The sequence below is a fragment of the Vulpes lagopus genome, chromosome 13, assembly GCF_018345385.1.
Source record: "Vulpes lagopus strain Blue_001 chromosome 13, ASM1834538v1, whole genome shotgun sequence".
Classification (NCBI taxonomy): Eukaryota; Metazoa; Chordata; class Mammalia; order Carnivora; family Canidae; genus Vulpes; species Vulpes lagopus.
Window position 1 is genome coordinate 6,682,707 of NC_054836.1, and position 24,482 is coordinate 6,707,188.

General features: G+C 42.3%; 1 protein-coding gene across 4 annotated transcripts in view; it reads right to left on the minus strand.

The window, feature by feature from the left end:
• The window catches only part of PLXNA4 (plexin A4), a 428,345-nt gene that overhangs the window by 122,750 nt on the left and 281,113 nt on the right, over window positions 1-24,482 (minus strand). The window contains exon 5 of one of the 4 annotated variants that reach the window (XM_041727615.1): window positions 21,976-23,709. The exons of the other annotated variants lie outside the window; for them this stretch is intronic. Coding sequence (XP_041583549.1) covers window positions 23,704-23,709 — 6 coding nt within the window. The 3' untranslated portion in view covers window positions 21,976-23,703. Of the gene's footprint in view, window positions 1-21,975; window positions 23,710-24,482 lie in introns of those variants that run through there. 4 annotated transcript variants of the gene reach the window in all.

Here is a 24,482-nt window from a genome sequence, read left to right on the forward strand (position 1 = left end):
CCAGCCTTTTATTGGACGCAAGCACTCATCACAGCCATTTGCGCAACACGTGTGCCAGTTACACCCAACTCGAAGGACAAATGATAAGGGTTGTGCACATCACTACGGGTAATCAGACGTGACTTACGGAACCGTTAATGTAGCATTAAACGGTGCTTCTCTATACTGCTGTCCTAACCGGCTGCTCGTGCACTGCGGTAATCTCCTCACAATTACAGAAACAAAGGACTGGGAGCATTCTTAACATGTCCTGGTTACTCAGCCTTCTAGGAGGCCCCTTCTCCATCACTAGCAGGCAGATACTTTCTGGGGGCAGGCGTAGGTGGGACACCTGTGCGGTGAGGGGGGCACTTCCAAGTCCTTCCCGCCAGTCTGGACTCCCTGAAATCTTTGTGCATCTGGGTCTTGGGTCTTTTCACTATGGTGGGTGGTAGTCTGGGTAGGTAGATGGAAAACAGACTAGACCTGCATGTGGATGTTTATAGCAGGTCTACTCATGATTGTCAACACTTGGAAGCAAGCAAGATGTCCTTCAGCAGGTGAACGGATAAATAAAATGTGATGAATCCAGACAACAAAATACCATTTAATGTTAAAAAGAAACATCAAGCCACAAAAGGCACGGAGGAAGCTTAAAGACATTTTCACTAAGTGAAGGAAGCTCATCTGAAAAGGGCTACATACTGTATTATTAAAACTATAGGGCATCCTGGGAAAGGCAAACTATGGAGACAGTACAAAGATCAGCTGTTGCCAGGGGTGAGGAGGGAGCAGGGCATTAATAGGTGGAGCACAGGGGATTTTTCAGGGCCAAAAATACCCTTTTGACACTATAAGGGTCACATGTCACTATACGTCCGTCAAAACCTATAGGATGAACAATAAAAAGAGTGAACCCTGACGTCAGCTATGGACTTAGGCGATTATGATACATCAGCGAAGGTTCTTTGATGATAACAAATACACCAGGTTGGGGAGGGGGTTGGGGGAGAGGAGAGCAGGGATATGTAGGAACTCTCTGTACTTTCTGTTGAATTTTGCTATGAGCCTAGTGTTGCTCTGAAAAATAAAGTCTATTTTAAACAACATACTAAGCTAGGAGAAGAGGCCATATATCACTTTCTATCATCTTTTAAGAGGAATATGCTCATATTCATGGATCCCTTCTTGTTCTCTTGGCTTTTGCCAGTCCATGGCAGGTACCATATGCCCCAGGACCTGGTGTGGGGAGCCAGCGACGGGCAAGGACAAAGAGTCCTGTGACTGCATGCCCTGCGATGGGCTGGAACAGAAGTCTGCTGAGTGGACTCTGGTGTGAACATGCAGCTCCCCTTCTGAAACTGGGCCTTCCCTAGGGGGAGTGGTCAAGAGCAGCATGCACGTGTGGGAGTGCCAGCCACACCTGCCCCATCTTCTAGATGTGCTCATTTGTGTGATGCAGACACATCTGCGCCAGCTCTAGGTTAGCTTCAGACAAACCCAGGGGCTCAAATGCCTGATGTGGTGGGTTGCACTGGGCTGGGCACACAGTAGCCCGAGACAGCTCCACCATCTGCAGCAGAGCCCTCAGGTCATTAAACAGCCCAACATAGCCTCTGGGCACTGCACAGGGAGGTGAGGATAGAATAGGCACAGCCCCAGACGACCCAGGCAACTACTGACTGGCCAGTGGCTGACCCCTAAGCGGAACAGTCCCAAATGGTACCTCTGAACACATTCTCTGGGGAGCAGCAGCCCTGCCTGAGCACGCAAGACGTGGCTGGATTGCAGCCCTGAGAATCTCCTTGGTTACGTGTCCTTGTGCAGTGAACGACCTACGCCACAGTATACTGTGGTTCTATGAGCGTGTACACACACAGTCCCAGGAAAATGAGTGTGTGTATCTCAGGGATGCAGGAGACTCAAGGGAGTTGAATCCCAGCTGTGCCTTATCTCACCATCTGAGGCTGGCCAACCTCCCAGGGCTGCCGTTTCCTCACCTGTAAAACGAGAGGTTCCTTCCTGCTCTAACAATCTGACATGTGGGAAATTGAGAGCACATTTCCCTTTCTTTCCCTAGATTGCCCCCCTTTTCCCTCTTGAACTTGACCGGGTCCTTTCAGACCAGGCTAAAACTGAAAATCAATTTTAATTATAAAAATCCGTTTACTGTACCAATAAATCATCCTGGCCCCTGCTTGGCTGTGGGGAGAAGGTTACACCTGGAGCAGGGCTAATAAGTCACTCTCCCCCTCCGCCTCACCACAGCAAGGCTGCCCCTCTGCTCCAGTATTCATCTCCGTCATTAGGCTGTGAATTATTAATGATGCCTTGGCCCGATGCATGGGAGCTGAGATGCTCCTGAAACACGTCGTGCTGGTTATAACTTGATTTCCAGCTGACCCCTTGATAGGGGACCCTGATGGACCTTCCCCTCTCTTCCCAGTGGTGGTGGAAGGCTGCGTCATGGGGAGTGGGACTGGCCTTTGAAGTGGCTCCTTGTCTGGGGGTCTGAGGCTCCTTGTCTGGGGGTCTGAAAAAGCCCCCAGACAAACGCATAGACAAATGGGGAGAGACAGCGCAGTGTTATACATATATCAGGTTCCTGGGGCTATGAGTCTTTTAAATTAATTAACTGATCAATTACTATTGCTGTTAGAATCATTCCTGATGTGCTCAAAGGAGAGAGGAGCCATGTGCTTCAGAGGGCCATTGCGGGGGGCAAGGGGGAGACCCCATCCTGGCATGAGCTCAATGATATACCCAGAGAGGAGGATAAAAGGGACTGGGTGTAAGGGCATTAAAGTATCAGGGGGCTGCTGGGCCCTGGAGGTCGCCTGTCATCCATGAACCCTTGGCTAAAGTCAAGGGTTCGAGTCTACACACCTGTGTGACACTGTGGCCCAAGGCTCGGATGGAGTGGGGAGGGCAGCTAACAAGCGGCAGTTGGCTCTTGGAAGCAACTCCTTTCAGCGGTGGGACCAAGGTCTTACTTCCTTCATGGGGAGCAGCTCGTTGAAAGGCCTCAGTGCTTCCAGGCAAGGCCAGGCCCCTGAGGCTTCCTTTCGTGCAGCCTGCACAAGAGCACTGATGAACAGGGCAGGGCCAGATGGGAGAGAGAGGGGCCGAACTTCTCCCCTGGGTGTCTGGGGCTCTCCTGTCCTCTCAGCAGAGACGCAGAACTGGGGAGTTTGTGTGGAAGGGAAGCTGGCGTGGCTGACCCACCCAATGGGGCAGGCGCCACGAGTGGCTATTATGATCTGTTCCGATCGTGTGAATTCACCACCAGTCTGGCACAGGGTTACTGGCAAGGGGGCCTGGACAGCATTTCAAACTGGCTAAGTCAGCAGCCAAATGGCACGTGATCCGTGAGCGGGCTGACCAGGTCTACCTACTACTCACTAGCTGTGCGCCTTCAGGCAAGTTCCTTAGCATCTCTGAGCCTGTTTCTCCACTATAAAATGTGGTTAGCAATCCCTGCCTTGGTTGTTACCAGAGCATTTCACCCAGCAGGTCTGCTTGGGAATATTTTATGATCATCAGCATCCCTTCCTGAAGACAGAAAGGAAATAACACAATCTATCAAATTGGCCACTTTTCTTGCATTGATTTTGTGGGAGGAACAGTTAAAAGTGACACACCAAATGAGAATGGAGCATTGTTTATGGAGTCAATGCAGAGGCATCGGATTTATTTATTTATTTATTTATTTATTTATTTATTTATTATTTATTTATAATATTTTATTTATTTATTCATGAGAGACACAGAGAGAGAGAAAGGCAGAGACACAGGCAGAGGGAGAAGCAGGCCTCATGCAGGGAGCCTGATGTGAGACTGGATCCCGGGACTCTGGGATCACGACCTGCGCCAAAGGCAGGCTCTTAACCACTGAGTCACCCAGGCTTCCCGAGGCTTTGGATTTAAAATCAAAAGACCTGGATTTGAGATTAACTGTGCCACCATGCCATTGGCTCTGTGGCTTTTGAGAAGCCATTTGACCTTTATCACCTGTTACGTAGGATAATGATGACTCTAAAAGCTGCCGGGCAGGTTCAATGAGACATCCTGTGGGAAGGACGCGGGAGATGGCAGGTGCTAAACAGATCCGTGACATCATTTCATTTGCTACCCCTGTCCCATTAGCAAAGATAATTTAGAGCTCGCCTGTATCAGGCTTTCCAGGGAGCATAAATGATAGTAACTATTAACTTCTCGATTCAGTTCTTTCCCTACCTTCCATTAAGGCGCCAGAAGAGAAATCATTTTTCTTTTTTCATCCACTCATCATCATTTCAGATATCCTGCTACACTGAGATACAACACCAAGGAGGCAAGCACATTGTAAAAAAGAAAGAACAAAAAAGAAAAAAGAAGAAAGAAGAAAAAGCAACGAAGCCCAGGCACAGATCCCCACACTGAAGAATTGGTTTAATTAAATTGAAAGCTCTGGTGCTCATGGTAATTGTTATTAAGGAATCTATATCCCATCAGAACCCTCTCCCCTGGCGTTTGCTCCCTCTGCTTTCTCTGCATTGGATACTAAAATTGTTTCTATCTTTAGGCAGATGCAGCCACAGCCCAGAGATTATTGCAGGGTGACTGTCTAGTGTGGGTCTTGGGTAGCAACAGGAAAAAGCAAAGCAAAACAAAACAAAACAAAAAAACCCAACTTGATCCCAACCTGACCTTCTTCTTGAATTTACCTGACTTGGTGCTCATTCATTTCTACTGCAAAAGGGCAACATATGTCCTCTCTCAGGGATGATTATCAGGGACACATGGCATAGGCAACGCTTGCTTTGGGAGCCTTTCTACTGCTTCTCTGTACACGAGGAGAAAGGTTTCTAACATTGCCCACACCACTGGGTTCCTGATGCCCCTGAGCCACTGCCATCTGTTTCTTGACCAGTTGACTGTAAAAAATACCTAGCCTGTCCCTTTTTGATGCCACTAGAGCAGCTAGGTCCCAGAAGTAGATATAACTGCAAGCTTTTCATTATGCTTACAGCAACAGATACAGAAGGCAACAAGTGCAGGCAGCAGGAGAAAGTTTGGTATAGTGGAAAGAGCCCTGTAGAATCTTGGGTTTGGGTTTTGGGAGAAACTAGTGTATTAGGTTCATAAATTTGGGAAGTCCTGGGTATGAATTCTGAATTGTGCCTCGACCTCAGCTAAGTCCTGCCTGATTCAGCCTGGCTTGACTCTCCAGGGATCAAAATCATCTGAAAGCTTCTGGGTCAAAATAGATGAGTTGCTTCCACATACTTACAATAATATTTGGCTTATCATTTATCAAGCATTTGTTGGGTCTCTATCCCAGGCTACGTACTGTGCTAAACCATAAGTCAGGTCAGGCAAGAGGGCATCCTAAAGTCAAAGAGAAGCCTTTGAAACGGTTTCATTCTTCGATGGTCAACTTGCATCATGAATTAAACAATTAAAAACTGGGTAGCAATATGCAGGGTGCTATGTAGAAAGAATCAGAGAGCAGAAAAAGAGCAATAAGCCAGGATTGGGGTCATTTTCAGTTTTGGGTAAAGAAGTGAACCAAGAATAGGGCAGATGAGATCCATGCAGTTCTCCCTAGATAGCTACAGATTTCTGACTCTCAGCCTAGAGGTCTTGTATAGCTGAGGCCAGGGTAGTCAGGCCCAAGCAGATAGAAATGTGAACTGGATGCCCCTCAAAGAGGAGGCTAGGGCACTGTCGCAAGTGTTGTGCATTGTGACCCTGCCAGGCCACTCACAGGCACTAATATCCCAAGCAACCATCCAAAGGCAGGTGGCCAGAGTAGAATGGGGGAGTCCAAAGGACTTGGGAAACACATAGACCACACACTCACACCTGTGAGAGTGAACAGCAGGGTAAATGGGAAAGCACAGAGGTCCTATCTATAACATGGAAGGCATGAGGTGAAAATAGGAAAAACTCATTAGAAGAAAAGGAGGTCTTGAGAGGTCAAAGTCAAGAACAACCTGACTTAATATTAGTGTGGGGCTCAGCAGACCTCAAACACCATGATAAAGGCTGCTTCTTAAAGTACTGGGCTGAAACTCAAACTGAATCCAGCTCAAGGGAAAGACAGAAGGTTTCGATTGGGTATGTGTATGTGTAGGGGGAGCAGTTGAGGTTGAACTTTTAAATTCCATCGCACCCAATTATCACAACTATGTCCATTTTTTTCCAGCCTGCCAGCCAGAGTCAAAGACTATACATTTGAAAATCTCCAACCTTTGAAAACATCACTGTGAAGTTGCAAGTTCCTGGTGTCTTTTGATTAAACACTGTGCTAGGTAATGACTGTTTTACTTCTTATTCTTTTATCACCCCCTTCAAATTACTGATTGTTGTCTGACATCAGGGCCCCATTTGCTCTTATTAAATTAACAAGCCTACAAAACTCTTAATGAATTGAAACTCATCAAATGTTTGGAAACGAACAGCAGTCTTAAGATTCTCTCCCTTTTAAAGTATCTCTGTGTGAAACATCTCACTTTCCCTTACACTTGCTTAGGTTCAGGCAGCCACATACAGGGAATCAGGTTTTAATTCTTAGCCCACCTGAAGCAGTAGTCCACAGAGACACAAGAACTTGAGTGCTTGGGTAGTTCTTCCAACTGGCAATGTGCTGTTCTTCCATATAATATAAGCATTGGTTTTCTGGCTGCACCAAGTAATTCCTACTTTCCTTCCAAGGATGCCTTAGGAATTTTGATGCATTTGAAGAGGTACTGCTAGGGTGTAGTCTGCAGTCATCAAATAGACTTATATCCCTTTTTAGGGCAATCTGACTGGTCTGCAAAATGATTAAATTTGTCCGTGAGCGGCTGTGGTTTAATGAGATGGGTGTCCTAGAACCTACCCATCTTCCCTGGACATTTCTCCTTTTCTGAAGCCATCTGCATCTAGGAGCAGACCATTTTCAGAGGTTCCAGTTGGGATCCTCAGCTTTGCAAAGGGTGGGAATTCCTGAAACCATCACAGAGCTTGGGATCCAATGAATAGCAAAATCACCCAAGTAGGGAGCATCCAGGGAAAATTTTATGGTGGCTCTTGCCCTACAAGCCAGAAAAAATAATGGGATGACTGGACAATATTCCTTGAATTCCAGTCATCAGTTGGCCTTGGGAAGTGGGTTTGCTACGTGAATGATTAGGTTTGTGTGTGTGTGTAGGAGGAACCAGGTAAAAGTTAAAGGATCATGAGTACGGCCAAAGGGACACACATTCCTCTCTGGCCAGCAACAACTCCCTAGCCTTGGGCAACCACCCAGTCACAAAGCCATGTGTCCCTGGGCACATGTGAATGGAGCAAAGGGTGTGCCTGTTCACTGAGCCTTCACCTTGGGAGCAGCTCTGCTCTGGACTCACCGTGTCTCCCAGCTGTTCACAAGTCTAGACACACATACCTAAAATGGTCTGGTGGAGGCCTTCCAGATTGCTCTGCCTGCTGTCAGGACTACTTCATGTGTCAGGAACCATCTGGAAGTCCTTAGGAACATCACAAGTTACTTCATGCTGTCATCCCATGATCATGTCTACTCAATGTTTAAAGCTCTGCCATTGGCTTGTTATAGGACTTGGGGATTTCAGATCTCCAATCTGCAGGATGGGAAAAATGTCTCCTACGTATATTTGGAAAAAATTATATACACTGTAGAACAAATAACATCTTAACCTAAAGGAGGTTGCTGCAAATATCCACTATAATCAGGCAAAGGAAAGAACCCGTAGGGTTTCTGCCCATGACTGAAAGCTGAATCCTGGTTTCCTTACTCATGCCTACTTCTTGGTAGCATAACCCTGGCCATTAAGAGTTAACTCCATCTGACTCTAAAGCATGGACTACCACCCAGAACAAGGAGCTGGGCTATGGAGGATCCTGCCAGGACCAGTATTGATTGGCTTACTTGATTAGTTGGTTAATTGAATATCACTGCTTTCTAATATAATTAAAACAAGATAAATACTGGGGCTTCATTCTGTAAGCAAGGGCCATTAGTGATCATGGTGGACACTCTGATTAAAAATGCAATCAACTGGGCAGATAATTTATGAACTTGCCAGCCTCTAGTACCATTCCATGGTTTGTGGGGTCTTGAGACATGATGTGGCTGGCATGGAATTCCCTAACCTGTTGTGATTGCCCTGGTCTCTTGGGAAAGGAATTTATTGCACAGGGAAATATGCAGGATGGTCTACTCCATGCTTGCCACAGATTTTTTTGTAAAGTGTCAGAGAGGGATATCCAACCAGGGGACCATCATGACTATTTTTTACCCCTTTGCCTCACTTCCCTTAATCCCAAATACAATAACTGTCCATTATCCTTTCTTTTATACACATCAGGTTCATCATGGGTTTGGAACTATGGATTACTTATATGATCACTAAATACTTATGAAGAGTTACTGTAAGCAAAGCAAGTGTGATTAGTGGGAGGAGCACAGAACTTACTTACTTGGGGGCTGAAAGGAAAACCCCATAGGTTGCTAAGAGGTGTAGCTAAAAGCTCATGCTTTTGCTTCATATGCACAGTGCAGGTGCCCATGGTGCAATCCATTCCCAGTGGACATGTCAGACAGTGGGTACCTGCAGGAGGAGGCAGGTTGCCAGACTTGGTGGAACCCAGGTGTAAGCCTTCTTCACTTGGATGTTGTCTGTTGTTTTCTTGGTCAACTGAGGTATGTTTCTGGCACATTAACTGCTGGCCTGGCTGGCAAACGTGTGATATGGGGTAGAGGAGTGTCATGTCACCCTTCCTAAGTTGCCCATATTGATATCCAAGCTGTCTTTGCTTATGGCAAGTGGCAGTAGCCCTGCATTAGGGACTGGTGGTGGTCTTGGTGACATGCAGTTGGTAGAGGCTTGGCATATCTCCAAGGAAGGTGCTATATAAACACAGGGTATTATTATTCTATTAGCTTATGTTCTTAATTTTTGGAATGTGTCCAGGTGTGCTGACTGCTGAACAAACATTAGAGATGGGGAAGGATTGTGAAGACTGCTGCTGATGCCTAGAGCAGAATGGAACACCACATCAGCTCTGCCTCAGACCGGGGGAGTGTTCTGATGACAGATTAGATTGTATCTGGAAAATCCAGTAAGATCTGAAGGTGTAAACACAGTCCTGATGTAGAAATAGCAAAAACCTGACCCTGTTATGTGACTCTGACACTTTTTCTGCCCTCTCCCAGGCTATTTTTCTGCTACCTGTTGCCCTTCCAAAAAGCATGTCCCTTTAATGGTTTTATTTTATTTTTTCTTGAGACATTGGCTTTATCTTGTTGTCCTCTTCCCTGAGATGCTGCCAGGTTTGGAAGAACAGGGACACGCTGCTGGGATGTCTGATATTTCTATCATTAGGAAGAAGAGAAAAGAATGAAGCAAATAGGGGGACCTGCAGAGGGTAGTAGGAGCTGCCCTTAGCACATTATGAGAAGTCAGTCCTGAGGCCCACACCCTTAATGAGAATGACAAAGAACGTGCTTGAAGGGTTGACAGGAATAATTGAGAATACCAGCATGCTCAGAAATCCATTCTGTTCACCCTTAGGTTTTCTAAGAGCTGAACTCATCTTCCTAAATGCTTATTTGGAGAAAAAAATACTCTGTGTAAAGAGATATGTATACATAGAGAAATGAGGACATATCTCTACCTACAGTTTTGCTATTAACTTGTCATAAGTAAATGTTTATTAATTTTTATAACATGTATGGAAGAAGTTGCCATATGTGAATTTCTTTCATCAGTAATTGCTGTGCCTGTGACTCCTTCAGTTATATGTACCATGGGGATGGTTTCCAAATAAGAACTGGGAGAGAAAGGACAGATTCACAGATGATAGCTAAAAACGTCTAGAAATTATAGACCAATTGAGGTCAGCAAGAACCAAGTTATTCAATATATCCCCTGTGGGCTAGAGCCAGACTTTTCCCCATGGTTTCAAAATTACTTGGCAGTTTCATTAGGGCTAAAGGCAGCGCAGCCTCTTAAGTGCAGAGTGGAGGCTGTGACTTAAAATTTAGATGGACTTGTCAACCAAACACTTAGAGAGAATGGCATTTTGGTGGTCTGTTCCGGCTCTTCAAAGAAGTAGCTCAAATTTGTAGGATAGAGGAATGAAAGTAAGGAGGGCTTTAATTGCAGTATGTGACTCTGAATGTGTATATACCTATATAAAAATTCAGAAAATCAGTGCTGCTAAGAAACCTTATAGCCAAGCAGAATCCTTTACAACGTGGGGAGCTGTCCTCAAGTTCTGGTGCTGAAACATTGAATTATTGATTTTATCATTTGAAGTGCTTCCATGATATGAATTAACACTTTTTCTTGGCTCTGAATAGAGCTGTAGCTCAACTATCCATGACCAAGGTAAAGCTAAAAGAGTACTTGTCTCAGAGCTAGAGGATGGAATTTTATGGAAGACTATTCTTTGAACCTTTTCAATGTTATAGAAATGAGTAGTGCTCATTTGTACTAGGTTCTTCTTTCCTTTGTAGGCACATGGAAACTGAGCTTCCTAGTCCCCTCGCAGTTATGTGAGGCCAGGTGACAAATTGTGGTCAGTAAGGATATGAGTAGAAGTGATATGTATGACTGCTGTGCCAAAGCATTTAAGATGTATAATCACCTTATTCTCTCTTTTCTCTGCAGCAACAATGATATAGGCCATGTTTGATATAACAGAGGCAAGATGGAATCAGCCTCTATCCTTGAGTTCTCATTTGGGAAGTATCTTCTCTAGAAAACTGTGGAACTGATAGTCCACTTCAAATGAATAAGAAATAAAATCCTATGTGTTAAGTGTCTGAAATTTGAAGCATATCCTACTCTATTGTATCCCATCTTAATCGATACTGTTGGTTGCTCATTTTGGTATCTTGAAACCAAGACTATCACAATAAAACCTTTATGCTGCTACCAAAGACATCAAATATATAGGGAAGAAGGGAAGTTTTTTCACTTGGGTAAGAAAGAAGCACATCTCACCATGTCCCCCATGATGATGACTTGGATGTTGGTTTATTTGGGAAAGCTATAAAAGAAATGTTTACAGAGGTTGATGGTTAAACTTGGCATAGAATTATATTTCTGAACTTCCTTTTAAAATGGTGAAAGAATCCATGTTGAATTTCTGACGATCAGAGTTCTACAATGTAGGAAGAAGCCAAGTTAAGGTCAGTATCACTGCCATGATGTGATGGATGTAAGCATCAAGCAGAGGTCAAAGAGGATGAGAACTGAACAGAGACCATGGGATTTGGTGAAGAGGTAGTCATAGTCTACCTTTTTAAGGAAGTAGTTTCATTGGGGAAACCATATTGCAGAGGATTGAGGAAAGGCTTAGAAATTAAAAAAAAAAAAGGAAGTAAGAAATATAAGCCACAAATTCAAAGTATTGATGATGTAGGAAGGAAACAGGGCTGAGGTTAAAAAAAGAGAAAAACAAAACTTGAATTTGACTGAAGATGGGGGAGGGGTGGTGAAAGAACAGATGACAGGAAGAAACAAAAGATAGAAAATGTAGACAGAAAAATCCTTTGTATGTTTGAAGAGGGTAGTATTCAGAGAACAGGTGCAAGACACTTTTTATGAAGAGAGGGAACATATGAGGGTTTGGAAAGACATCCCTTCTGTATTTCTTCTCTGAGCCCATGGTATCATCAAACAATTAATTTGCATTGACTGAGAACTTCAGGAATCATCTTGAACTGCTTTATTTCCTTTACATTCTCCTACATACTGTTACCACAAAGGCTATTTAACCTCCTAAGTACCCCTGGAAACTGTACCTTTGTGAAGCTTTAAATTTTGTTGGAATCATCATAATCACAGTTTTACCCCTTCCCAGCCGGGTGACCTCAGGTAAATTATACACCTCTCAATTTCTTGTCTGTAAAAAGGAAATAAAAGTAACTACTTTGTAGCACTGCTGGTGAAGATTAAATTAAATATGTACTTGACACAGTGATAGCAAAAACTTCTTCCTTGGCTCTCCCTAGTCTTAAAAAATGGACTTCTCCCTTTTAAAAAGTTGTTCACTATATTGCCACCAGAATGATCTGTTTGACATTCAAGTCTGTCATGTTCTTGCCCCTACTTAAATCATGTCGATGAATCTATTGTTTATGGACTAAAATCCAACCTTTTTTTAGTATGGTACTTAGGATACTGTATGATCTCATCTCCATCCAACTCTACAGTTTTCACCAATCTCTCATCTTAATTTATGTTCCAATGACATTAAATTCTGTATAGCTTCCCTTAAGACACCATAATGTTTCAAGTCTTCTTTGACTTTGCAGTATTGTCCCTTCTGCCTAGAATAGCCTTTTCCTCTCTGGTTCTCTCAGTAAATTCCCATTTATCCTTGAAACTCAGCTCCTGTGTGGCCTTCTTCATCACTCCTTTCTCTGTGCTATCTCCCTATAATCTAATCAGTCCTGTTGTCACATTTACCTCATAAATGTACTTCATTTATGAATTTACATGCTGATTTTCAATATTACATGAACTCCTTGAAGGAAGAGATGTGTCTTGTTTACTTCTATAACTCTCTTCCTAGGGCCGTACCTAGTACTGGGTAGGTTACTTATCAGATGCTTGGCAAGTAAATGGCTGAATGAATGGATTTGCCTACATAGAGAGATAATAATCAAGTTATACAACATATGGAAGTGGGCAAGATCATCCGAATGTAGTTTACATCTTCATGGAGCAGACATCATCTGTTTTAAGTGATGTCTGTGTTTCTGGAATTATTGAAAACAGCATCATTGGAAACTAAAGTTAGTGGAAAGCACAATACACTAAACTCATACCTGAGATTCTTCATGCCTTGTTTCTGAACATATGCACACACACACACACACACACACACACACACACACCTCTCCTGTCACTTTGTCTCCAGAATCATAACACCATAGGCTATTCCAGCCTTGAGAATTGTATGCAGCTTAGCTGACTGAAGTTAAATGTTTTACTTTTCAATTTTTCTTTCTACCTGAGGTCTTGGTTCTTGGATATAAGAAAGTTATATTGATGAATAACAGAATCTATATTTAGTTTTCCACTGGGCTACTCTCATGTGGCATGGTGATACAGGTTTGGAGACAAAGAAGAGAAGGAAGGCAGCTGACTCCCTCCCATCAGGGAAGCTGATGACTATGGCTCTGACCAGGAGCCTAGGACCCCTGGGAATGTGTTTCCTTTTTATAGCCATGCCTTACTATGAGGCCCTAGTGTGTGTTTTCTAAGTATAAAATGAGGAGTATTTTGTAATTTTAGATAGCACTTAACCACAAGGATTCAAAATAACAAGGGACAGGTTCCAGATCTAAGAGGAAGAAAGGCATTTTAAGCAGAAATTGGAGTCCAAAAGTCTTACCTGAGGAACTTCCAGTTACAGAAAATTCCTTTGTTTTCTGCATCCTCTGCTGAAGAGTGTGATGGGCTCTGACTTTCAGAACACTGGAAGAAATATCTCATTCTGCCTCCCAAACCAAAATCCATAAACATTAGGTACAGGAGATGAAAATAAACTCAGGAAATGGCTATCACTATAAAGCAGAGTTTACTTTTTACTCTCTGAAGAAGTGATTGTTATGTGTGGTTAAAATAATTTAATTAATGAGTGATCATTTTTATGGAATCTGGAAGGCTGCCAAGGCATGTCCTCCATTTACAGATAAATGTTCTTTAGTAGAGTTCTACATGTAAAGACATCAGGCCCTCTGGCCCCAAGATTTCTGGTGACTACTCCAGGGTCACTTTGAAGCTTCCTCAGGTAGAAAGGTCCATCAGAAGTAGACCTGGTCATGCTGATTATCCAGCTTTACCTCTACCTGGAACAGTGAGTGGCTATGGAGGCAATACTGGAGAGTGGCTAAGAGCATAGATCCTTGAGGTTTAATCCTATCTTCACTCTCATAAACTGTGTTGCCTTGGAGAGGTTGCTTAACCTGTGTGTCAGTTTCCTATTCTGATGGGCCCCAAACTTGCTACAGATTGGGAAAAAATACTTGCATATATCTGACAAAGAGTTTTCAAAATATACAAATAATTCTCAAAACTCAACAATAAGGGAAACAATCTGTTTTTTTCCCCCCATGGGCAAAAGATTTGAACAGACACTTCACCAAAGAAGATATACAGATGGCAAGTAAGCAAATTAAAAGATGTTTACTATTATTAGTCATTAGGGAAATGTAAATTAAAACTACAATTAGATATCTTTACATACCTACATGATTGGCTAAGAACAAAACACAAAACCAAAAACAAACAGCAAGAATAAAAAAACAGATGATGCCAAGTATGTATGAGGATGGGAAGGTGGCAGGAACTCTCATACATTGCTGGTAAAAATGCAAAATCCAGCCATCCTGGAAGACAGTTTGATAGCTTCTTATGAAGCAGAAATCTCATTCCTAGGTATTCACCTAAGAAATGAAAACTTTTGCTCCTACAAAAACCTGTATGAGAGTGTTCATAGGAGCTTTATTTATAATCACACAACAGAAATAACCCAAATATCATTTGATGGTGAATAGGTAAATTGAGGTACAATTATACTATAGAATACTGCTCAGCAAATAAAAAGGAGCAACAACATGGATGAATTTAGAAGCATTGTGTTGGGTAAGTGAAGCCAGATACAAAGACTATATATCGTATGATTCAATTTATGTGAAATTCTAGAAAAGGCAAAAACCATTGTGACAGAACAAAGTTCAGTGATTTCCAGGGGAGGGAGAAGTAGGGAGAGATCCATTGCAAAGGAGCATGAAAGAACTTTTGGGGGCGATGGGAATTATGTCAGGACCATAAGGGTGATTGCATTATTATATACATTTTTTTCAACTTTAAGAACTATTTATTTTGAACTAACTACAGACTTACAAAAAAGTTGCCCAAATAAGTACAAAGAGTTCCCATATCCCCTTCACCCAAAGTTCCCTAATGTTTAAGGTAACCATGTTATAATTATGGAAACCAGGAAGTTAACATTGGTACAATACAATTTGCTAAGTTCTGGGCCTTATTCTAATGTCACAGTTCTTCTATTAAACTTCCTATCTGTTTCAGGATCTCATATTCCATTTAGTTATTATATCTCCTTTGTCACCTCTAATTTGTAACAATCTTTCCTTGTCTTCCTGACTTTGACACTTCTCATGAATACTAGTCAGTTATTTTGTAGAATGTCTTTCATTTTGGATTTGTCTGAGATTTTCGCATAATTAGAATGAGGTTGTGTATTTTTGGCAAGAATATCACAGAAGTGATTCTGTTTCCTTCTCAGTGCATCTTATCAAGGGGATCATGATACTGATATGTCTTTTTACGGGTGACGCTAACCTTGATCACTTGACTAAGGTGGTCTCTCCACTGTAAAGTTACTGTTTTTCCCTTTGTAGTTAAGAAATATCCTGGAGGAAATACTTTGAGACTGAAAATATCCCATTTTTTCCTCAAACTTTTGCCCTTTGATTTTTGTATCCAATGGTGGATCTCTCTGCAATAGTTGTTGTAGCGCAATTTAAAATTTTTTCCTCTTTATACATTTAAAATTTTTTATTGTTATTTCTTTAAAATCATTTTACTTTAAAATAATTATAAATTCATAGGCAATTGAAAGGATAGTATAGAGAAGGCCCTAAGTACCCTTCAGCCAGTTCCCTAAATGGTTACATCTTATAAAATTATAATATCAAAACCAAGAAATTTACATTGGTGTCAAGTATGTATATAGTTCTATTTCATTGCATCACATGTGTAGATTCACGTAACCACCACTGCAATCAGGATACAGAACTATTCCAATACTACCACATCACTATACACTGAGAATTGGTGATTGCATGTTAATTATACCTCAATAAAACTGACGAAACACAAAACGCACACACAAAAATCCCTCAAACTGTCAAGGTAACAGTAAGCAAGTATTAGCTTTCATTGTGCTGTTTTCTCAAGGACCATCTCTCTTCTGTACTAGGGGTGCTTGTAGACGAAGATGCTCAAAACAAAGGCCGGTCTGAGCGATAAGCTAAGGGCACCGGGGCCCTCTCCTGTTTATTCGCACAGCTCCCTGATACTGGATATATTAGACAAAAAAAAATTAGTCACCAACACCTGGACCTGGTGCTACTGGAGCACTGTTGGAGGTTCCCAAAATTGTCTCCTGTACATCAGTGTGAGCTGGCATTTGCGCTGCCTTCTCTCTCGTGGTAACTATCCTTCTGTCACTTAAATATGCCAAGTGCATCCTACTCCAGTCTTGCCCCTTGCCGTTCCCTCTGTCTAAATGTTTTCTTCGTAGATATTCAGTAGCCCGCTCACATGTCATTATTCAGAAAGAGCTTCCTGAGCCTTGTAGACCAAACCTGCCCCCTTCTGCTAGTTTCAGCTGCTCTCATGTGATTCCATCTTACTTCTCTTAGTAGCACCTCCCACTAGAAGAAATGATCTTGGTTATTTATTTGCTGACTTCTTTATTGTCCATCCCGATGCCCTGAGCATGAAGCTACATAAATGTGTGGGCATTATCTGTTTTGTCTACTGCTGGATCTCTACTATTGCCAAGTGACTGTGACCATACCCACCCCCACCCCCCAAACTCCAGAAGAGTTTTCCGGCCACCTTACTTCTCCTTGTCCCTCCTCCCTTCTTCTCTTTCCTCTAACTCTCTCTATGTGCTCTCCCCATGCTAACACATATCTGTTGAGATAAAAATGAAGTACACAATCACACTGGAGGAATCACAGATGGATCCGGAGACTTCGGTTTACTCTGTCCCAGGCTTTTTTGCAATGACTCTCGCCTTCTTGGCCCTTTTCTTTGGCTCTCTGCCTGTCCTTAATGGGTGCCTGCAGGAGGAATGCCAGAAAGGAGGACTCCCACTAAATTTTCTCTAAGCTGTTTATTCTCGAACTGCGTTTAAGCTAATAGGAAAGGCTTCACGGGAAATCTGGAGCTTTCTTGCCACCCTGTGCTTGCCCTTTGACTCATTTCAATCTAGTTAGCCCTGTTATTATTTTTTCTGTGGAATGGCATATATCTGTGCCATTAATTCTACATATTTCTAGGGGAAAAGGGATTGAGAGGAAGGAAAGACTGATTATTTATCAAGTAAAAGACATTTCTTCTCTCTCTGGACAGCCAGGTGGATTTTCTGAACTCATTTCTGCCCTGAAATGGGGCAGCCACTCCTGAAATGAGTCCTCTGTGATGGGGTGGGCTCTGTTTTTATGGCCAGTGGGTAATAGCATTTCCTGATTTATGAATTGGCATCTGGGGTAGGTGCTGAGCCCCTAGATGGATTCATCATGGGGAGAGCAGCCATATAAATAATCCTGTCACATAAAATTATTGTTCTCATTTTGATTTTTAAAAAATGTCCTTTTGTGTAGTGGGATTTAGGAGATTTTAGTGGGAAAGCAGGAGAAGGATGAGTTATTTGGCTCCCTTTTTATCTATAAGATAAAAATGTACAAGTATTCTCCAGAAAGAGTGACTTGCGTAGAAGACAATTACCAAAATAGTTTAATTATTTGGGGGGACCCTTGGCACTTGGCTTAAAGTCAAAGCCAAGTTTGTTGCCTGAAGAAAGACATAGAGAGATTGATTTCATGTGTCTGATCCAGGCTCCATTTGGGATTTTTTTTTAATTGGTAAAAAGAAGATCATTTCATGTTTCTCCCATCTTTCCCAAATCAGTGCGAGGATTCATTTAAACACACCAAATGCTTATCAAGTGTCTACATGGTACACATTGCCAAGCTGGCCTCCTGGGGCTGCCAAGACAAACCAGAAGATGGGGGTGCGGATGACTCAATGTGAAATGCAGGTTTGGAGCATGCACACGATTTCCTGGGTGACATGAGTCATAGGACACCCTGGACATATAGTAGGTCAGGAGCAGAGACCGAAAGGTGGGGACACACACGTGTGATTGAGCAGAAAACTGGCAACTGTTGGCTGTTTAATTTTATGTTTAAACATAAAGCTCCTCTCGTGAACTTGTAACCTCCCTAAGGACAAGGATCCTGCTTGACTTCTTTTGTACCCACCCCTTTGTTTCCTGACCTCGAGGTTTAACACAGACTAAGTCAGGAGAAACCACTTGTTTTCTATAAAAGGCTAGATAGTTTTTATTCTAGACTTTGCAATGGCCATATGGCCTGTATCTACCACTCAGCTCTTCATTGTTGTGGTCAAATCAGCCATAGACCGTACATAAATGAATGGGTGTGACGGGGTTCCAATAAAACTTTACAGACAAAAGCAGGAGGTCCATCAGATTTGTATTGTAGTTGCCAGCCCCGCTAGTAGGTCAATGATATGTGCTTATAGAATTAAATTGAAAGGAGATCATTTAATAATAAGTGCATCTCACTTTAAGGAAAACATCAACTATGATCGACAAAGTAAATAATTGTAGAATACGTTAAAAGAGTTATTTTCTTTTTTAAAAAGATTTTATTTTTAAGTAATTTCTACACCCAGTATGGGGCTTGAACTCATAACCACAAGATCAAGAGTTGCATGCTCCCCTGACTGAGCCAGCCAGGTGCCCCAAAAGAGCTATTTTCTGTGCAGAAAGATTTCTGTGGTACTCATGACATACAATCTATTATAAAGTACATTTTATTTTATTATTATTTTTTATTTTTAAAAAATATATTTTTTTATTTATTCATGTGACACAGAGAGAGAGAGAGAGAGAGAGGCAGAGACATAGGCAGAGGGAGAAGCAGACTCCATGCAGGGAGCCTGATATGGGACTTGATTCCAGGACTCCAGGATCATGCCCTGGGCCGAAGGCAGGCGCTAAACCACTGAGCCACCCAGGGATCCCCTATAAAGTATATTTTAAAGAATGGGTTCCTTACATGAAACTAAGATTTCTAAATCTTCTCCAGTGTGCAAGATGTTTTACAGACACTATGTCTTTTCATAGCATCAGGCTCCAGAAAGGGGAGAGAGAGGGAGACGGAGACAGAGACAGAGACAGAGACAGAGACAGAGAAACAGGGGTTTCTTTCTTCACATCACTAGCCTAGACAGGAGTAGGACCAGGAATCTGGGAATGACAGCCAAGGGACTAGGAGGCATTTGACACCTGGGCAGCTCAGTGGTTGAGCGTCTGCCTTTGGCTCAGGACATGACCCCGGGGTCCTGGGATCAAGTCCCATATCGGGCTCCCTGCATGGAGCCTGCTTCTCCCTCTGCCTGGGTCTCTCCCTCTCTCTTTGTGTCTCTCATGGATAAATAAATAAAATATATATTTTTTAAAAGGTGGGGGACTAAGAGGCAGGAGTCTTCTAGTGAGTGTGGTCTTACGGAGGGGACCAGCTGAGGCTGTTGAGCTATCTCTAACTCTTGTCTAACCATAGGGGCTTCTGTTCATTTTTCTAATTTATTTCTTTGTTTTCATGGCAGAATAAACTCCAAATTCCAGGGGTCAACTGAACACCCGCCACCAGCCCACACAAGGCCAAAAAAAGCTTAGTGTCATTAGTCAATGCCAACTAGTTAATAATGACCAGCCTCTTCGCTAATGGCCCGAGGAAGGGGTCCTTGGATAGCAAAGGCCGTAGCAGAGAGACTTGCAGGCAGCTGCATGGGGAGAATGGTTTACAAGAAGCATTTCTGCTGGCCACCTTCAAGGGTGTATCCACCCATGCTCAGCTCTTTAGGAAGGTAGTAATTAGTTTTATTCCCTTCGGTGCACATGGCAAATGCAGCAGGATTTGGCATTTGGAGAACCACTGGAGTCTGCCCCTCTCATCTTGACTTGACTCAGGTTTACATTTATAACTAAGAAATATCAGGACTGCAAGGAAGTTTAGGGTTTGTGTCCAGCTCCCACAGACAGAAAAGAAACTTCGAGTTTAGACAAGGAGAGGCCACTGCAAAGAAAAGCTAACCATGACTCAGCTGGCCCTATACCACACAGTGACTCTTGCAAACTGCAAGTGATGAACATAATCACTAAATATTAAGCTCCTTGAGGGCATAGATGTCTTGTGCACCTTTGTATGTTCCCATGGGGACAACACACAGATCTGCATGGACAAAGGTTTCTAGGCCTACATAGAAGTTTATGATCATCTGGACAGTTTCCCCACTGATGTGTAATGGAGTGCTCCGTTGCCATGGATAGGCCATAAGTGCGCTACCACGTGGATCTTTTCAGCTCTTGCAACAGCTGGGAAATGCCTGGAGAGGATAGCATTCCTGATCTCCTCTGGTTATGAGGGGACTTCCATCATCCCAGTGAGCTGTAGAAATACATTCACTTCCAAGTGAAGTTTAGTGAAATATAGTTTGGAATGCATTGATAGTTCATAAATGGGAAACTAAGACTCAGAAGTCACGATCTTGTGAGTCAAGAACTTAATTCCAGTTAGCCTTACTCTGTGCCCAATGCCTTATCCGCTACCCATTGCTGCCACACTAAACTGTCAACAAATAACTATGGAAGCCAGCCAATTGTTGAAATTAAGAAGTCACTTGAATAAAACCAGCAGAGGGCCAGATGATGTCATTAGCACCATTTGAAATGTGAGTTGGATGGCCAAAGCTTAAGTAAACTTACTGCCGGTACATGCAAGATGTTGTTCCTAGATCAATGACTTTCACTTTGACCATGACTCATGGCAAGACATGTTTTACATTGCAATCCAGGGCACACGTACATGCACATATATAGTTTCACAAATAGTACTTAGCCTTACTGTGCTTGATGGACATTGTTCTGTTCAATTTTATTCTATTCCATTTAAAAAAAAATTCTGGTCATGACCCTTTAAATTGATTTCGTGACCCACTAAATTGATTTCTCGACCCGCTAATGTGTCATGACCGGCAGTTTGAAAAACACAGGCCTGACCCCATTCTAGCTCTCCCTCCTTCTCAGAGACTGGGAAAATGGAAGGTGAATGTGGAGAAGAGTTAGAAAAGAGACTGAGATTTAAAAAAAAAAAAAAAAAAAAAAAAAAAAAGGAGGAAGGTGACAGGAATACCAAAAAAAAAAAAGGGAGGAAAGAGAGAATGAGACAAAGGAAAAATAAAAGGGAAATGAGAGACATAATGAGCAAAGGCTACCTCCAGATTGACAGATTTATGCCCATTAAAACAGTTCTCAAGATCCACAGTCATTTTGGCCATACTTAATACAAAAATATTCCCTGCCAGCCTGTATGGCCATGGCCATGATCATGCTATCTGCCTGTCTGGAGTTTGTCTTATCTGTCAGCACCATCTCAAATTCCTTGTAGACCTTCCCAGAGAGAATGTTCTATCTGCTGCTCAGTGATCTGGGCTTTTGAAAAACCTAAAAGACATTGGCTAAAGTACCCAAGGATAAAGAAACTAACCATACTGACTCCACTCAGCCAATGTACCAATGCACAATGGGCCCTGTGGACTTTTGAGCTGGGTCTTAACAGACTCTTGGGTACAGAGAAGATAGTTGTAAAAGTGACAGGAAAGTGAAGATTAGAGATTAAAGGAGATTAATTTATGAAGCATCTGCAGATTTACCTACTCTGATAGCCAGTGGGTATCTAAAGAGTATTGATGATTGCATACCTTGTAGTGAAAATTTTTTGAGCATGCATTTATAATACACATATTTGTTTATAAAGACTATATATATGCTCTACTTTTTTTTAAAAAGATTTTATTTATTTATTCATTCATGATAGTCACACACACACACAGAGAGAGAGAGAGGCAGAGACACAGGCAGAGGGAGAAGCAGGCTCCATGCACTGGGATCCTGACGTGGGATTTGATCCCGGGTCTCCAGGATCGCGCCCTGGGCCAAAGGCAGGCGCTAAACCGCTGCGCCACCCAGGGATCCCCCTCTACTTGTTAATATGATTGCATTACCATCTACACACAAAGTTAAGAAATAAAGACATGAGGTAAAGATAAATTAGCATTTTAGTGTTTATTTTATTTTGTTAATGGATGATATAAGACATTTTACTATCACCAAGAAAATTATTATTAAAAATGGTGGGACATATGTTAGAACTGGCTTCATTATTTGTGAAATTCTTTGTTGAGCACTTAGTGGTATGGGGTACTGAGGTCTAGGGTTCAATTTATTTTGAAACTTTGCTTTCATGGCTGTCATAATGGAAAAAGACACCTCACATAGACACAGAAATGCAAAAAGAGCATTGTTGGCTATGCTGACTAAATCTAGATGCTTCTCTTCAGTCTCATGCACCAATTATGTGAAGATTGTTGTTGAGATTCAGCTGGTAGATTTCCATCTTCTCTGATGTCAATCAGCCATTCTTTCAACTAATCGGAAGGTGCTGAATTTTTATATATATTTTAAAAACAGGTCAAAACTCTCTGAAATGCTTCCTTTGGAAGATTTTGCAGCAAGTAGAAGATTCTGTTTCCAAGTTTTAAAAGTTTTTAGGTAGAAATTTTTAGTGTCATACCTACTCATCATCAACAACAAAATCACATAAAGGTGAAAATATTTCCAAACATTCTTTTTTCCTTTCGAAATGGTCTCCCCATGCTATAAATTCTTCCTAAAAGTGGATACTTTCTAATTCTTTGTTAACGTATTACCTTTATATTGAGGGGGCAGGTGAAGTGTTTAATTTTTTAAAGTTATCAGCAAGGTGACATACTTCTGACAGCTGCTTGTCAGAACTGAAAAGATCAGCAAATGCGGAACATTTTGGTTTTCTTAAAAGAAAAATGTTTAATTATGTTTCCATAAACCAGCAAACCTCTGGGTTGTACAAATGATTCCTCATGGTTACTTCCGTTTCAAATTGTAAAGACTCTATTTTGAGATTTGTTTTTACAATATTGATAATATCTGTTGCACATAAATTGCAAACTTGTTGTAATATATTAAAACTGAATCAGCCAGTAAGAACACCAGTATCACCACTGGGAAATGTGGAGCTCCCATGTACCTCCATGCCTTTCTGAAATATGGATGCCTGACATACAGACAAAGGCAGGGAAACAGTATCCAGTATCGACTGTCTATTAAATGCTTACATTTAAATATTTAAATATTTAAAACCAAATTTCTTGTTTTAACCAGAAAAAAAAAAGGTTCTAATGGTTTCTTCCTTTGTCCCATCAGATAATTCTTTGTACTTCTTAGCATTAAAGCGCACTTTAATACCACTAGACTAGAGAAGCAAAAATGGTGCTCAACATTTTAGAGTTTGTGCTTTTAGGTCTTTGGTGTTCTGGAGCAAAGCAATAACAAATAGATAAATTGCCTCCTCTAAATCACGTGAATTGAGGGATATCGGGTTGTCAACATTTATTTCATTGTTGAAGAGAGAGTAATAAATACATGAAAATAAACAATGGCCCCTAAATTAAGAACCATCTGAGCAGAAGTAAAATGATACATTAATTCTGTTAATCCCAGATGTACAGCTTTGAATGGCAACGGTAGGTAAGAGGCAGGATTTTAATACTTTTAATAAAATTGGTGGCTTTCAGAGAAGGACAATGAGTTGTCGATCAAGGTTGGGGCTAGGCTCAGAGCTGAGGGGGGCTCTGAGTACCTAGGATAGAGGAGGAATTCACGCGAGTGGCAGCAAGCCAGAGAGGTCAGTGAGCAGCCTGAGGTCCAGATGCAACCTTGAGATTAGAATCCAAAGGACCCTCCTTTCCTGAACTCAGGAGAGTTGAGACAGAATTCAGCTTATGCCTGGAGTTGGAACAGCACAAAAGGAGAGAAGCCAGGGTCAGGCTAGAGCCAGGGAGACCACCAGTGAGCAGGAAGCTGAAATCAAAAGGGCTGGGAAAGATCAAAATGAAGTCTTTTCCAGTGAAGGATCCATACTCCACCAGCCACTCTGGGTGCTCCTGGTAAAGTGAATTCTGGGGTCACATGAGCTTGGGAGACACTATGTCCCCAATTTGCCACCCCATCCCTAGCTTGGAAGCACATGATACTCATCAACTCACCAAGGATTCAAAGATACCTACCTAACTCAGATTTCTCCAAATGTATTTGACCAAAGAAAACTTTTATAAAAAAATGTCCTGTCAAACTTTGGTTGTGAGAATAAAATTTGGGGAATCCTGGATTAATTGATGCTTAAAGCAGTGAGGTAAAGGGTCAGGTAGGAGGCCTCGGTCACATTTCATGCTTCATACGTGTATTGTGTGTGATCCCAGATGCCCTCAGCTTAATGAGAGCAGCATTTTTCCTCAAGCTTTGTGGACAAAAGTGGCCCCAGGGCAATAGGACCTTTCCTCAAAGGGCCTCCCCTCTTACCCTGCAGGTAAATTCTGGTATAAGCAGTGACCCCTGCTGGAGGGCAGTGTCTCAAGGAAGCGATCTGGGCAGAGTCAACCACCACAGCTCCAGCCCGAGAGGCCCTTGGGACCTGTGGACTCAGGCTGCGGGGCGGCAGGGGATGGGAAGTGTGGCCAGTGGAGGCTGCCCTTCTCTGCTCTCTGCCACCCTGGGTACCA